The sequence below is a fragment of the Pocillopora damicornis genome, chromosome 2 (assembly GCF_964200805.1).
Source record: "Pocillopora damicornis chromosome 2, jaPocDami1.2, whole genome shotgun sequence".
Classification (NCBI taxonomy): Eukaryota; Metazoa; Cnidaria; class Anthozoa; order Scleractinia; family Pocilloporidae; genus Pocillopora; species Pocillopora damicornis.
This window is the reverse complement of record NC_142671.1, coordinates 360,702-376,860: the sequence shown is the minus strand read 5'-3', so window position 1 is coordinate 376,860 and position 16,159 is coordinate 360,702. Positions and strand designations below refer to the sequence as shown.

General features: G+C 38.9%; 2 protein-coding genes, 1 long non-coding RNA gene and 1 pseudogene across 3 annotated transcripts; 2 read left to right on the top strand and 2 right to left on the bottom strand.

Moving 5' to 3' along the window:
• Nucleotides 1–628: 628 nt before the first annotated feature.
• On the bottom strand, nucleotides 629–4,296 carry LOC113685036 (uncharacterized; annotated as a pseudogene).
• A 906-nt stretch (nucleotides 4,297–5,202) lies between these two features.
• Nucleotides 5,203–10,833, top strand: LOC113685062 (uncharacterized). The gene is made up of 8 exons (XM_089194738.1): nucleotides 5,203–5,344; nucleotides 6,759–7,000; nucleotides 7,543–7,813; nucleotides 8,123–8,185; nucleotides 8,270–8,367; nucleotides 8,744–8,941; nucleotides 9,134–9,542; nucleotides 10,113–10,833. The coding sequence occupies exons 2-8, from the start codon at nucleotides 6,764–6,766 to the stop codon at nucleotides 10,220–10,222; spliced, it is 1,386 nt and encodes a 461-aa protein (XP_089050864.1). The 5' UTR covers nucleotides 5,203–5,344; nucleotides 6,759–6,763; the 3' UTR covers nucleotides 10,223–10,833.
• LOC149049419 (uncharacterized) lies at nucleotides 10,601–13,675 on the top strand. Its single transcript, XM_089194749.1, has 2 exons — nucleotides 10,601–10,709; nucleotides 13,093–13,675. Exons 1-2 carry the CDS (start codon nucleotides 10,685–10,687, stop codon nucleotides 13,419–13,421), a joined length of 354 nt encoding a protein of 117 aa, XP_089050875.1. The 5' UTR covers nucleotides 10,601–10,684; the 3' UTR covers nucleotides 13,422–13,675.
• Nucleotides 13,092–15,096, bottom strand: LOC149049418 (uncharacterized). Its single transcript, XR_016183212.1, has 2 exons — nucleotides 14,987–15,096; nucleotides 13,092–13,300 (listed from the first exon to the last, which is right to left on the bottom strand). It is a non-coding gene; the product is annotated as an uncharacterized LOC149049418 (long non-coding RNA).
• Nucleotides 15,097–16,159: the final 1,063 nt, after the last annotated feature.

Below are 16,159 nucleotides of genomic sequence, written 5' to 3'. Positions count from 1 at the left end.
TGGCCAAATTGTCATATTTATATCGCCTTTTGTGACAGAGAGAAAGTAGTCTTTATTTTGATAACCAAAGTTGCTCAAGTTATGATCGCTCTTGTGGGGTCCCAGAAAGTTCAGTGCTCGGACCTATGTTGTATGCCACTTACAATACTCCGCTTGCAGAAGTAACCATACTGCATAACATGGTTTATCATTTTTACGCAGATGTACGCAGATCTTTATGGCTTTTAGCCCTTCGTCAACAGGGGGAGCAGAAACATTCCTAATCTTAAATTGATTTGTGCATCCATGCAGGATGTTGTTTGTCAGATGACGACAAATGAATGGAAAACAACCACAAAATATTAAATTGTGATGGTCCAAAGATCATGAAGTTCGGCCTGAAATCTTATATTCCAGGTGTAGGCTTCTATAAAATGAAAAATGTATGTAATTGCAGAACCTACAATCAAAGGGAGCCACAGGCATGTGAATGATGAAATTGAGAAATATTTTATCCCTTTAATATATGGTTAACTCCCCGCACGCAAAGAAAAAGAAATTTATTTTAAGTAGTTTCACCGAATACCCATGATGATGAGAGGGTTGTTCAATGCACATGAATATATTCCAGTTAATGACAGTCTATGCTTCACGGTGTAAATTCAAAAGTTGGACCGGCGTTGGGTTCGATGTCAGGATCACCGTTATCGTCAACAGGCGTGCGCAGCAGAGCTTTCAAGTGAAGTTCAACTCCGTACATGAGGCCAGTAGCATCTTCCATTGTCTCTGGGTGACCATTACAGGCGTGTTCCAGTGATTTGAGAAGCTTTGTGTACGCTTTGTTGAATAGCACTGCTTGTTTGTATGCTTTTGACCCAGGAGTATACTCTGACAACCTAGGGTTGGGAATCATTGGCCAGACACCTTCTGGATCAAAACTTATCTCTGAACCATTGAAGTAGTAAGTACCATTACAAGGCTGTATAAGGTAAAACACATATTAAATTTGGCCAATCTATTACCTTCCTTATTCCTCTGTTTGCTTTTTGGTTGCGATGACTTACCTTAGGTTTGTCAATTCGATGAGAGACATTAGCAGTGTCAATGGTGGTACCAGCACTTTCCTTCACTACTTGAATGCCTCGCCCTTCGACGACTGATTTAAACAAGAAGTAATGTGAAAGATCCTTCATTTCATTCTTATTACAGGCTAGTGGATTACAGGGATCGCTACCTTCACCCTGTTCAATAATACCCTGAATAGCGTCAACTGCGGTATGGCAATCGTAAACTGAGATGTCATGCTCATCAATTGACTGGAAAGCAACAACCTGTTTGCTTAGGTTCCCGGTAAATATATCACTATTTTTCCACAATTTGTCAAGTTTCCCAGGACTCTCAATATGTAATGGTAAAAGTTTCCAACTGTGTTATAGTGGTAGACGAATTGCTTAGTATTTCCACCAGGAAGCTAAGTATAAAGAGGAAAGAAAACTGTGATTATTTTAACAACAAAACATAGCCAGTGGTACAAAAATGTAATAGGAACGATCACATAAAATCGGTTGCTTTAACCTAGTGCTATATGAAGTAAGTTAAAAAGCAAGTTTCATTATTGCACTGCGTTTAGAGTTATTGTCAAGAGTAGTGATATTTGAACAAAGGAATGTTCTGTATCTTTTCTGAATAATCAGTTATCGTTTCTGAAAACATGGCTGAGAAACCTATTGAGGACAAATGAAAGATATTGCCGGAACTGATCGCTGGTTTGGTATTTTTATATTGCTTCAGATGTTCCAATCGGACTTTTAAGCAGAACTTAAGGAGGCCAAGAAAAATTTCCCTACCTTGCAGTTTTCGTACGGTTTACACTTATTTTGTTACCATATAGAGAATTTCCTCCTTGTCAGAAATAACCACCAGAATTGCAATTCACCCAAATGGTAACTTTCCGTTTACACTCTTGGAACTCGTAGCCATTGCCGCTTGACGCAAACGTTCCATAGCATCAGTTTGATGACCTAAAAGTTAATAAATAAAAGAGTAAATAAGAATTAGGGGCCTCGTAAATATTTAATTTTACGGCTCACCTCGTATACCATAGTTTGCAATATGGTTCCTATCAGTTGGATGCTGACAATGGCCTTGATAGTTATTGATGTCACCGTTAGAGCAGCCTTCACCTTCATCTGTCCTCTGGCAATCCATCGTATTGGATCTACTGCGACGAACATACTCCCACACATGCCCCAGCTTGTCTTGGAGTTCAAATTCTGGCTGCTTAATTTTCATGAAGATATTCCACAATTAGGTCAGGATGTACCCCATCAGGAAGTCGGGATGTGTAATTAGGGACAAACAAAAAAAAAGTTCTCAGTCATCGCTGGAAACATGTTGGCGTACTGTTTAAATATAGGCTAGATATGATCTAACCAGGTTGGTTCGCCATCAATTGTGTACGCGTCAAACACCCGAATGGCAATCAGCGAGTTACTAAGCTTAAAAGAATCAGTAAAGGATCAGTGTTAAAAAGATCAGTGTTGCACATCTATAAACAGTCTGTCAACTTTTCATCATCGAACGAGTACCTAAAAAAATTAAGCTGTCCATCAATATAGGTCCTGTTGTTCTTCGGATCCTTCGCTTCCAAGAGAAACGTTACGGTTCCATTAGACTATAAGTATTTGGTTTCATCCTTGAGATCCAATTCAGGCTGACCAATAAGTGGCCCATCCATGATAAAACTGTCACAATTTAAATCACAAGCTTCAAGCCTCACTTGGTGATTTTTCAGCAGTCGGCAGGGGCCAACCAAAACTCGTTGCGAAAAGCTTCAACGTCACTATTTCTTTTGGACTGAAGGATGAATTTTCCGACCGTCTCTATTTTCCGCAGATACAACTTCCTTGCAATTTAGGACTGGGAAATTACCGCTGGCCTGCAAATAAGTAATAAAGGCATTAGAAATTTGAAAAACAGGAGCAGCCCAGCTAGCTTGGTGATACATAGCCTTACATTACAGCCAAGTTAACATAGTTGGCAAAAGGCATTGATTACATAAGCGAAAATTCTTTCAATTTTATGATTCGCTGAAACTCTACAGAGAACGCAGATAAAAATAATCTGATTTCTGTCTTTTATTTCCTTGCAGAAGTCTGACAGAGCTGAATGGAAACTCGAGTTCTTACATCATTACATCACTGTAACCTTAGCAAGTCCACAGGAGCGTAGAACAGATTTCAAAGATTCCAGATACTGTCACGCGCACAAGCATGACTTGTGCATCTATACTTCCGATAGCTAAAAGCCAGCGCTTCGCTAAAAGCTGCGAGTATAGTTAATCATTTATTCCTAATTAGTCTATGTTAAACCACCGCTGCAGAAGATAACGTCAATGCGATATATTCCCTAAGTTGTAAGTTACATGTATCTATATAAATAGTTCGTAGAGTACCTGAGCAACAATCAGGGGTTGCTGATTGATTGTTTTCATATGCCGTAATGAAAGCGTCCCAAATGATGGAAAACCCTGAACTCCGCAGTGTTTTTATACCGATTAGGTGTCCTGTAATTAATAGAACTAAGCCACAGGAGATCGTCAGAGCAGTCAGGTAAAGGATTTGTGTGTCTTGGAACAGCTACAAATAAATCACCGAGGACACCCGGGTCAAAGTTACCATTGTCATCAATTGGCAAGCTATTTCTGAAGTCTATGACGAAAAACTTCCACGTTTTGCGATGGATCCACAAAGCATGGGAAAAGATAACCGCGGATTTGGTCGTTAACGCTTTCAAGCAGTGCAGTAAATCTAACCCTCTGGAAGGCAACGAGGATGAAGTGTGTGGCAAGAAGAATGAGCTGTAAGAGAGGAAGAAGACGAACTGGAGAACGAGTTCGACATAGACAGCGAACAGGAAGACCAGCAGCCAAAACAAACAAAGACGAAACGTTTCTTTTAGAATGAAGGGGTAAGTTTCTAAAGAAACTGTGGTGCTGCGTCGGTGGGAGAGTATAGCAGGTAATTTAGTGTTAACAACTGGGTTGAAAACGTAAATTAGCCACCGTAAAGAGTAAAAAAGCTGACGTTTCGAGCGTTAGCCCTTCGTCAGAGCGATAGACGAAGGGCTAACGCTCGAAACGTCAGCTTTTTTACTCTTTACGGTGGCTAATTTACGTTTTCAACCCAGTTGTTAACACTAAATTACCTGCTGTTTCTTTTAGAACCCCAGTTTTAGCACTAACTTGCCACCAAAAGACACATTTTTCTTGAAAAAACCGTGCTGAACTAGTGTCTGCGGTTTTGCTTTGCTACGCATTATTATTGGGTTAGAAACCGCTGCCGCCCTCTTATAGATCCAAATAAGAGTTGAGCTTAGTCAAGACACTGAATTAACCGTAAGGAATGATGAACGACAGGATATTTTCCCTGGAGTAAGGTATTTAACTGACGATGGAATGTACTTCTTGGAACTTCCTCGGAGACTGATACGAGCAATACCGTTCCCCAACCAGAGTCGGATCACATTCCTTCCCTTCCTGTTACTATCATTCGTAACCGTTGCACTACTTTCTCAAAGGAAGCAAAGAAAACCTTTAACTTTTTTAAAATGTAGTACCCAGACCGTGCACGGTTGAACTCTGTAAAATCATTGTGAGTATCAGTCAGAGAGAAAGTGAAGAAGATATCATTTATGCAAAGAAAAAGGATGTATATAAGCGAGGAAAGTAAAATTGCGCCAACCATCTTGGTTCTATTCTCATTCCCAGGGTTTAGATTTACCGATAAAGTCCTTCACTACCTAATATTTGGTGCTTCATACACAAAAAAGAAGCTAGTATTTCTTTCTTTACCAATAAAGTCCTTCACTTATACTTACTGCCTAATATTTGGTGCTTCATACACAAAAAAGGAGCTAATATTTCTTTCTTTACCAATAAAGTCCTTCACTAATACTTACGGTCTAATATTTGGTGCTTCATACACAAAAAAAAAGCAATGCTTCTTACTTCAAAAGTGCCAACTCTAAAGCTTATCCTCGTCACATTATCTAGACATAAACGTTACAAGTTTACCATCCAAAGAGTCCGAAAACTTAAAAACTCAATAAATTGGGACAAGTTTTAAAACTGATTGTTTTATACATGACAACTTGCACGTTTCAGGTGTTTGGGCAAAATATATTGATATGACATCATAATGGGGGAATCCCCGAACAAAGTCCAAACATTGAGAATTTGCATTTCTTTGTAAATGCCAATTCGTAAATTCCTTCATTGCGTAGTTCACTTTCAACGTTAAAGAAAGATGTTATTTCAGCCGCTAACTGCCATTTGACGAGTCTTACTCAGGATCTGGTCCTTAAAGTAAGTTCAATTTTGTTTGTGGAAAAAGCGGAACATGATCAATGCCGAAGCGGTAAAAAAATCAAAACGTTTAAAAGATTTGAACCTTCAGTTGATCTTGATTGTCACGAGAACAGACATTCAACGAAAGCAGCGGATTCGACTTAAGTTGACTCGTTATTCTGGTTCGTAATAACCGTACTATACATTACGTATTAATATCATTTTGCGAGGACTCTCGAGGCAATCCGTGAATTTCATAATAGGTAATTTTACATAATGCAATATGTATTCACATAATTTTGCCAGGACTCTCGAGGCGAATGTGGCGTTAATTTCGTTAATGAAAGGGATAATAGTAAAATGTTCACGAATGTATATTCAGACTTGGAAGTGTTTCATGATTTTTCGTGATGCGATTTTTCAAAATTCGACTGATGTTTTCACTGCCATTTTTTTGTTTTGATCAGCCCATCGAACGCCCATTCGCCGCCTCCTTAACTTGCCACGCATGAACCAATAATAATCAGAACAGATATACCAAGCTAGTGAACACATTCTGAGGGAGTCTAAATGCGCCTTACTAGTATTTTAGCTTTTTCCGCCTTCCCAAAGTAAACCTACATCCAGCAGTTTTTCTCTTGAAATATTTCATCAAGGGCTATAAACTTATTTATCGAAAAATTATCTCACCACGCTCAGTTTTTTAAATAGCACATTCGTTAAGAGCAGTTTTGTCGGTTTTCTCGTATGAAAAGCGTTTTTGACATGGCGTTTACAAAACGGCGAAATTGAGTCTTAATATTCTTCTACCGTTTTAAGCGATTCTTAAATCAACCCTGGAGCACCTTGTCTACAGCCATTACAAAATATTTACTATTCCACGGCTGAGAGCCAATAGTAAGAACCGTTTGCCGTTTGCCGTAAACAGAACTGATTCGTCACACTTGAAAGTAAACAAACTGAAATTATATAAAGGGCTAATGCTCGAAACGCCAGCTTTACAAATACTGTTCGATAGCAAAATTTACATTATCAACTTAACGATAAACCAATTTCCTTGTAATAACCCCAACCGACGCAGCACCACAGTTTCTTTATAAATGTACCCCTTATAAACTGACTGGGAGATGAGTCCTACCGCTTACAGTCTTAGTACTGATTTTTACGTAAAAATGAAAGCCGCAGAGCCGCGATAACTAGCGCGGGATCTTCAAGTCAGGGGTAACCCGCTTCAAAGTGCGCAAAGAACTGTTAGCCAGTATGCGGTCGACACTTAAACTGCTGTATTATTTGTCAAAGTAGGTCTGAGCAAAAAGTCACTGTGATTATTACACTGGATTGACTTCTACTAAACTGAATTGTGGAGAGTAGTTCATGTCCACCTTTGTTTACGGGTGAATATTTGCTTACACTGTTATTACTGAATCCATAGCGAAGATGTCAGGAGAGGTACAGCACCAAACACTGCATCTTATTATTCTTAGCCTTAAGAGGTACCATGGACTCGAATCGTTTTATCGTCTTCGACAAATTCCCAGCTTGGACAGTGCAATGGAACATCCTACAGTTCATTGGCCATATGTCGTCATTCACTATCAACTGGGAATTGAATTATACCCCAGTTATGAAATATGTCGCTGGGAGATGAGTCCTACCGAGGCTGGATTTTCTGTTGTGAGTAAATCAAATTTAAAACAGTGCCTGCTAAAAAAACGTCACCGGTACTTGATCGTCATCTCTCTGTTGAAAGTTATCTTTGTCTTTTCGTCAAGCAAATATTACCTAAATACTTTCTCATTCAACGTCTTCGCATTCTACGATGTCGAGGAGCTTTGAGAGGGTTGAGACTTCTCTACTCCACTAGCGGTTTTAAGGATTGAGCATGTTTGGAAGGAGGGGGGGGGGGGGGGGGAAGGGGGCAGCACGCCTCAAAGGTGAGGTTGAGATATTTTTTGACCGAATCTAGAGATTTCTTCGTGGATGTTATCGAAGGTTTTATGTTAGGTTAATGTCAATGATGTACATATTCTCGTTTTCTTTTGCAGACTATTGGCCACCTCATCAAACTGCCGTCAGTCAAGACCCTAAAAATAAAAATAATAATAAAAAAAAACTCAAAAGCGAAAAACCTCAGTACACTCTTATTATGCTAAATTGAGAATTTTGAGTTCACGTTCAGGTGTTAAAGACATAATATTCCATGTGATTTTCTCTAGAACCGTGGAGAGTATCTGATTGAAGTGAATATCTCATCACCAGCAGTGATATTAACCGCATCTCAGGACCGTTTCACCGGACTGGTCACCCTTCTTCTTCCATCCGTCAGGCCAGAGACCTTCTCTCACACAGTGCGGCTTTGCACCTCTATGGATAGGAGCCGAAATGTCGCTTATTTTCAAAAGCTCTTTTCGGTTCCAGGCCCCCGTCTTGAGGAATTTCTGGAGGGATCTGGAATTGAGCAACCCATCAGAAAACTAAGACCGAAAGGTTTGTATCTTTTCCATTGATAAGGAACTTCATTCAGATGAATTGAGGCGTGTAAGGAATTGTTTTTAGTAGTAGGGTAGGCAAAATGTAAATTTTTTGGAGAGGATATCTAGCTTCAGATGGAAACCCATAAATAATAATAATGGCTCGAGTTTAGCTTTGCCACGAATATTCTTTCAACACTATATATAATGATAGCGCTGCAGTGTAAGTGGTAACCTATCCATTATTTCTAAGGTACAGTGAGTTCAATCTCACTGGTTGCTGTCATAGACCAGTAAATGACTTCTTATCTTGTCTGATTCATAGGTTTGTGGTCCAGCCCCATAGGAATGTCTATGGTCGGTCATTTTCAACGCCTGGCAGATAACGGTGGGTTTAATCATTTCTTTAGGAGAGAAAATCAGAACATTGTTTTTTTTCATTTTTACTAATAAAAACCTTATTTTTGATCAGGGGACCATGTGCGTTTTACTAAGCACAAAAAATTGCTCCAGATGTATATTGACAGGAATCCCCGGTTCGTGGACTTGCTACCATTGATATTGTATGAAGTGAGTGCTTTAAATTTTTCCATTTCATTTTTCCTGTTCTTCTAAAGTTTTGGTCTTTATTATACATGATGATGACGCCAACTCGTTATCACCTGAGTTGTTTATTTTTTTAAAATAAGCACAACGAAAAGAACCATATTTCATCAGGATCACATGCACAGTATTCTGGGGGCTTCCTCTGTCATGATTTAGAATAAATGAAAACCTAAGAATGCGAAAGTAGTTGCTTGCATGTTCTCTGGGGGTAGGAGAGGGAATTTTTTTTTTACTGGAAGAAGTGTGTTAAATTTTCAAACCTACTCTTCTCGGGGAAATTAACACAGTTAACTATGCCGAGGAGTCAGATAGTTCATTTTCTTATACCATTTTCCTCTAGGAAACCTTACTGGATTTGCATGAGAACAGACATGAGGACGCAAAGAAACACGCCAATCAGGCCTTGGAGACTTCCCAAAGATTTCATTCACCTAATCATTGCTACATCCTTTCCAAGCTCAAATATGTCGAGTCTGCCTTAGCTCGTAGAAAAGGAGACTATGAAAGGGCTAGGGAGTGCCTGGATGTTTCTGTCGAGGTGAGGGTAACAGAGATACATTCATGAAGTCTAATCGACATCATTTTATAGACTTTTCCCCGAAGCAGTCTACCACGAACTTGAATCCCAAGCCGCCTTTTGAAGTTATCAATATCTGGTTATTATAATGTCCAACTGACTTGCGTTTGATTATCAAAATGCCCAAACTTAATTTCAATCTTTGAATTCTAGCTTCTGTGGCCCTGTGCAGCAGGCGAGGAAACAGCGGAAAATAGATACTTCTATGCAGCATTTCTTGCTGAGAAATTAGCAAGAATCGGTATTACGGCTCAAGAAGAGACCTTGGCAGAGCAGTATTTTCAAGATGTTCAAAATCATTTGATTGCCGATACAAGGCCTATCACCAATCGCTGCCAGATCAGATCAAAAAACAGGCAGCTCGCTTTCTACGTCAAATCTTCCAGGCATGTGAAACACCTTGACGTCCAGAGAGTAGTTCCTGAGCCACAAATGGCCAAAGCACAGCAACTGATCCGGGAGATAGAAACACATCACTTAGTGTACTACCAGAGTAAGCCGCGCATGAGTTTTAATATCGTCAAGACAGACTACTTCATCCGAAGGGGAAACTATGCTCAAGGTGAAAAGAATTTACATCTAACACGATGATTAGCTATTCCATATATATTGGGAGGGAAAAATACCTTCGGTTGTAAAAAAAAACTGCCTCGGGTAACATTTGAGTTAAATGTAGCAAGAGATGATTTTGCAAATACATGTAAAAATCATTGACCAAAGAGGAGGTAAATAAATGTTCTGGTATACCGTACACCTCACGGAAACCAGAAACTTAGGTTATTTCGATGGATGTACCAAAGCTTGAAGGATGAGTTGTTGAACTCTTCATGCGCGATTTTGTCTCCTTAGCTGCTCGGCGGTAAATAGTACCAGTTAATCACCTCTGAACTAGTATTTGCGTATGTGGTATGTACAAATAATATTAAATACAACTTGGCTTATAACACCTTGTAATAAAGCTATTGAATATACCAGATAAGGAAATAATGATTCAAGGCAAGAGAAAATAATGGGACACTATATTCTTTTATTCAAAGGCAGCAACAAAATTAAACTTTTCAAATTTTCCAGAAAGAAACATTTACATTAAATTATTATTATCATTATTTTATTATCATTTTCATTTCAAAAGGAATAGAGCCTTCCGCAGAAGCCTTCCAGATTGCCGAAGAGAAAGCCTGGCACGAATACAAGGATGTGGCTCGTGAGAGACTTCACTTGTGCATTGGAAGGATGACGTGACTCGACTAGTGGGGAAAAAAACCACACAAAGAAAGAAAAGATGTTACAAGGAATGCAAAGTTATTATGGTTGGATTGGAATATTGGGATAATTTTAGAGAAGCCATGCTAACTTGTATGCTGGTACTTGTCCATATGGCTGAAAATGTAGAAACAGGAATGAGCCAAGCTTTCTCGTTCATAAATTATTTTAAAGACTTCGTAAACGCTCTAGATCATAATTTATATTACTTTTTCGCCATGTTAGTAAGAATAATAATTGCAGGAATAATTATGTCATTATTGTCTGTATTGCTGTAAAAACTAGATCCCAATCCCCGCTATATCACTATTATTATTAATGTTATTATAAATATTATTATACCTTCAACTCACTATCTCTTTTCTGATCGGCCAGAAGCGTAAAGTTAATTTTCGAAATCAGCACCTGGCACGTCATCTAGCTGCAAATTATGCAATAATCATGTCTAGGACATTCAAGGTTGCGGGTAATCATGTCATGTATGACCGCAGTGCACGATTCCTAAGGGTAATCATGTCTAGTTCGCGCCCTACTTGTTGCTTGTTGATTTGTATATTTTTACACGTTTAGATATAAATTATCAGTTCCATTTACTATCGTGACCCTTTTTTTCGTTCAACGTATACTAAAACAATTATTACATTCGGTTTTTTTGATATTCAGAATAATCCAGGTCTTGGTAAGGGTTACAAAAAGCTCATCGAATAATTGTTCACTATCATGATAAAATATTTTGTCGTACCTGACAAGACGTCAAGTGCAAGCATTTGAAGATCCGTTGAAAGAGTTGCAAATCGGAAAGTCTACCCTCTCGTTCATTCTGTCCTATCCAGTTTTGTTACTGCGGGGCTTTAGCTGAAAAGCTGAACAAACTACGCTTACAAGTTTTCGTGGCGCAAAACCTACGTTTACAGCAAATGATGAAGATCCTAAGAGGGTCTGGTTTACGGACGTACTCCTTTTCATGAGTAAAGGCAAGCGTGGCCCACGTAACAACATCGTCACGGTCTTAAACTTGAGCTTATTAAACTTACAAATAAGTTAGAGACTTGCGTCACCTGTTGACTAATCATGACAGTTATCTGTAGTTTGGGTTGGATAAAATTCGAAAAATGTTAGACACCTTTATTTGAATAACGCGTCCATTGTAGCTGGCGTTGCATTAAATTGCAAATGACTGGCATTTGATAGTCTCCTTCGCAGCCGTTTTCAGTCTCGGACTTGGGGAGGAACGTTGCGTGACGAGTCTTAGAACGACTGGGAAGGAGACTACCTTACAGACCCTTGGGAGGGGATTAGGTAAATTTTGTCATGACACAGCCAGAATCCTCTCACTTAAAACCTAAGCAGGGAGGGGAAAGTGCCCTTCTACTTTTGGCATGAAGAAGTATTTCTCAGAAACAAGATTGATTCCAGGAAAGCAAGACTTAGAGTTTTATCTTTCCAAACTATGAATCCCATTGGCTTACACAGTTAACTGACATTAATCTTGTCTAGTCCTTTTTGATTGCCAATTTGTGCCAATGAATCTAGCTCCCCAACCGCTGCACAAGCGATCTGCTTGAATCACGTATCCCGAAAAACTAAAAAAGGAGCAATTTTTTGTTGCACTTACCAATAGTTTCATTTTGATTGTGACACTAGAGCGATCATCAGAGGTTGCAAGTTGTAGATTCAATGTCCTTTTCTAAAAGGTTGAGTCTTTTCGATTTGACATTTTAATCAGCCCATGGGAATTCAGAACCGTTGTTTGCGCAATAAGTTCATCGTCTTGCATTCCTGGCTTTTAGTTTAGCTGGTCGAGGTAATTTTTCGAGTCGCAAAATTCCGCGAAATTTGAGTGACTTGAGACTTGCTGATTTAAAGGAAATTAAATGTTGCCACGTAAGAACAATAGAATTCGGAACATATTTCACGATTGTTCGCTGTCATAACGGAGGGCGTTTGATATATAACATTGCACTGTTTGTTTCTTCGATATTTCCCTATTGTGAGCCGTATTTCATTTTCGCAAGAAACGAGAGGCGATTAACCCAAACGTATTTCATAAACTGGTGGTAACTTAAGATTTTGCCTGCCTTCGTGCAAATATATCATCACTGCTATAAACTGTATGCAGTTCAAGGACTAAAGCAAGATATAGTGGCAAGATGTTCGAATTCGAAATTATGTTAAGCTCAAGATTAACAGCCTGCTGAAATAATTCATTTGAAGGGGATAGATCTGGATACTTTTTCTTCTGATATTTTTATTTCTGAATATACAAGTTTGTATTTATTTTGTTGGACTGTTGGGGTTAACTAGCTTGAACAACTCGCGCAACGGAGACAACAGGAGTCTTTGATCAAGAACTTTTATTCACTCGCTGTTTAATGACTCTTACTGACTTTCCATCTGAATAACTGAGTCTCTGTATCTCTCTCTTATTCAGCCTTTAAGTAGGTGTTCTTTATGAAATATCTTACCGGTAGGCGTGTTTAGGAATAAACATATTTTTAGAATGCTACTGACCCAAACAATTTCGTAAGACATTTGAGAAAACTTCCCTTTGTGGACTCTAAGCAAAGTCAAGGACAAACCCAAACACGACAAGCGATAATCGTAGGATGATTAAGCTAAGCCCTTAGCCAGAACAGTCTTAATTTCAGTATTTCGCAAACACTTCTAATTCAAGTAGTTCACAACAATTCCATTCATACTTGCAGGATAATCGTTACAACCGATCAGAATTGCTTCCTAATAAGGCGATATTAATCATACCTTGAATAGTTAATAATTACACCCGAGAGTTTGTACCTAAAAAAGCGGTGACTTTTCAAATGGCCACTAACAAAATAAAATTTTCCTAGGGTCTGGCTTAAAATGGTACAAGTGCGTCAGTTTAAAGAGTTGGGAGGACTGCGCACTCAACCAAACAGAAGTTACATGTGCCGGTGGACTTGATCGGTGTGGTAAAGCGTTCGGGAGCTTCACGGAGGATGGTAAACAGGTACATGGCTACGACAAAGACTGCGTTTCTTCAACACTGACGTGTGAAGACTGGGAAAAGTCCGACTTCTGCAGAGACAAAGAATGCAAAATAACCTGCTGCTCTGAGGATCTGTGTAATGGAGCTCCGTTGCCTGTTATGAGTTCTGTCATCTTCATCTCATGCTTTGTAATGGCTTTTGTGTTTTAGATCAGCATCGAGTTGAGTATCAGAAATACTATTGTTACTGCGTTATTAATTTTTTACAGCCGTGTTTTCGTTCATGTAGTTCAAAATCGGTGAACGTTAACTGAACATGAGTTGCCCTTATTTTTTCTTATCATATTTTTGCGGGTTGTTTGGAGAACTTTGGCTTGCAGAAGTAACAGCTGTAAACGTTTTCTTCTATTATTTGTCAAGTAGTAGAATCAATCTTCAATAAAACTTTTGATTAAGGAAAGAAATAGACTCCCCTATCTGTCTTATTTATCTCGGCCTTAAAATCTCTTGTTAAATATATTTTAGAGAAGTTGAATTGAATTGGCGGTTTAACACAGGTAGTGATTAATTACCCTCTAAGGTTAGGTTGAACCTTTACAGCCAAATTTATTCTAAAACAACAACAAAAAAAAAGATTAACACTTATTTTAGACCTAGTAGGAACACTCCCCTTTTGGAAGTTGTTGAACTTTGAGTTTCCTAAAGTTCGCATGGTGGGGGGAGGGAGGACAACTAAGAAACATCAGGGTGGGAAAGTGAAGAAATAAGCTGTAAATGTTATTGTTGAGATTTTGTGCTTTAGCTGCAACAAACCCCATTTAATAAACCTTAGATGTATGAAACCTAATAGTTCTGTGCCCATAGAGTTTGTTGATAGCTATATATCATGCCAGATTACTTACCCACTTAAACCCCGCATTGACACGCGTTATTGTTGCCGCAACGACGACAAAATTGTAAGTGACCAGGCCCGCCCCTCCCCCTCCGCAATCCAACGGCATTCCTACTAAAAGTCCCATCCTTATAGAGTTTGATGGTAGCCAGCACTACGGACCTACCCCACACCCTCCTCCAATAAACACTTCATTGCCAGCTGGAATTGCTCGTACTGCACCGAATTTTCAGCTTACTCGGTTTCTCTGGATTCTAGGTTGATATTTTGAGGTATTGATCACGCTTAACTAAACTAGCTGGCGGGCACTTTTTTGGTGAAATAACAGTATCCAGCCTTTTTGTGGAGTTATACCTTCGGCAACAGCTGTTATTTTTCCTTCCCCTTTTAAGGTGGTCACAAAAATCGTTTTCAAACCTAAAATCTGAGAGGTTTATCATTTATTTTACTTCAGTTGAAAGACATTTTGAATGATGAAAGGATATTGATGCGCTATTGAAAACCAGTCGTAAGGATGGGTCAATTTTAACATGGATAACCCTCTCAAAGCCACCATGGAATCATGGAATCAGTATCTTTGATGGTTTTCATAGTGTGCCCCTTACTCGGTAAGTCAACGTCAGATGAGCTACTTTCTCATTGTACACTGAATTGCTTGTTCTCAAATCTTAGGGCTGATTTATGAGACCCCCTAAAAAACCTTAACTCAAAACTAAATGTGATTTGCTTCGGTTATCAATACAAATAGTTTCATATTAATGTTGCATGAGTTATCGTGTAATTATTTATTTCGGCCGCAGTGGAAATAGATTTCCAAAACTTGCATAGAAACTACAATTGACAGCTATCCTACGCAACAAACTCTTCGTCTAAGATTCCTCACCTTTTTTTCAGAACGTTCCAGTTTTACGAGGTTCGAATAGTAAATTTGATTTCCCTCTAACACATGTTAATACATCTATCTTGAAGACCAGCGTAGTTATAGTTTCTCAAAGGCCTTTGCACGTGCAACTACAAACAAAAGCGTTTGCTGACGTCACTCGGATAAAGTTATTTATCGATGTACTCCAAGGACTACTTTGTGCGTGAATATTTTCCAATTTTCTACCTCGAGAAGCCACATTTGACTTTTCATAATTTAAGATAACCACTATAAAAATGAATGCCAGTCGATTATTTCATAAACCAGTTAATTTTACCTCTTACTCAACATCACAGCAAGTTTATTTACTTAGTAAATTGATGCCAGAAGATTCGGGACGTTGATTAATCGGTAAAGGAAAACTTCACTTTTTCACCACTGCATTAGTTCAGTTATTCCAAACACGCTGCAAAATTAGTTTAGGGATCAGCCACGATTTATCGCCGGATTGGGTGGGTGGGGGGGGGGGGTTGCAGGACTTTGGGAGATCACATGATCTATGGGGAAAAGAGGGGATTAGTCGTCGTATTCTCTTAACGTTTGGAAAAAAAACCATATTGACAGTCATTCAGAGGACACGTGTAAACTAAATGTGCTCGACTTCTGCTCAGAGGAAAGTCCCTCATCGACCACTAGATTTTCGTCATAATTTATATTTACTGTAATTTTGACCTTCGGTTGATCGAATGCTGGATATCAACTAAATCAAACCATCCACCCCCTCTCTCCCGTTTCTAACTCGAACCAGCTATCGTTTTACTGCATGATATGGTGTAATCTTACCCTTGATAACACGAACTAAGTTTGGTATTATTAAGCAGGCTCTCAAAACCTCACGAGGACATCAACAACTGTATTTACAACGGCTAATGCTGACCGTGTTTGTTCTGACAACATGACATTAATTAATTTATTTTTTCTTTTCGTAAAATTTTTCGATTAAAATGAAACAGCTACAGCCTATATGCCCAGAGAAAAATCAGGAAAGTAATTGGCACAGAGATCTTAAAGCCAGCGATCGATGCTGTCCTTGAAACACAACAGTTAACTCCCTGGAAGAAGTAAGTACGTGACTTTAAGTTTTACTTAATTAAATTTGTATCTGAGCTTTTGGCTTGCGATACAATTCAGTCA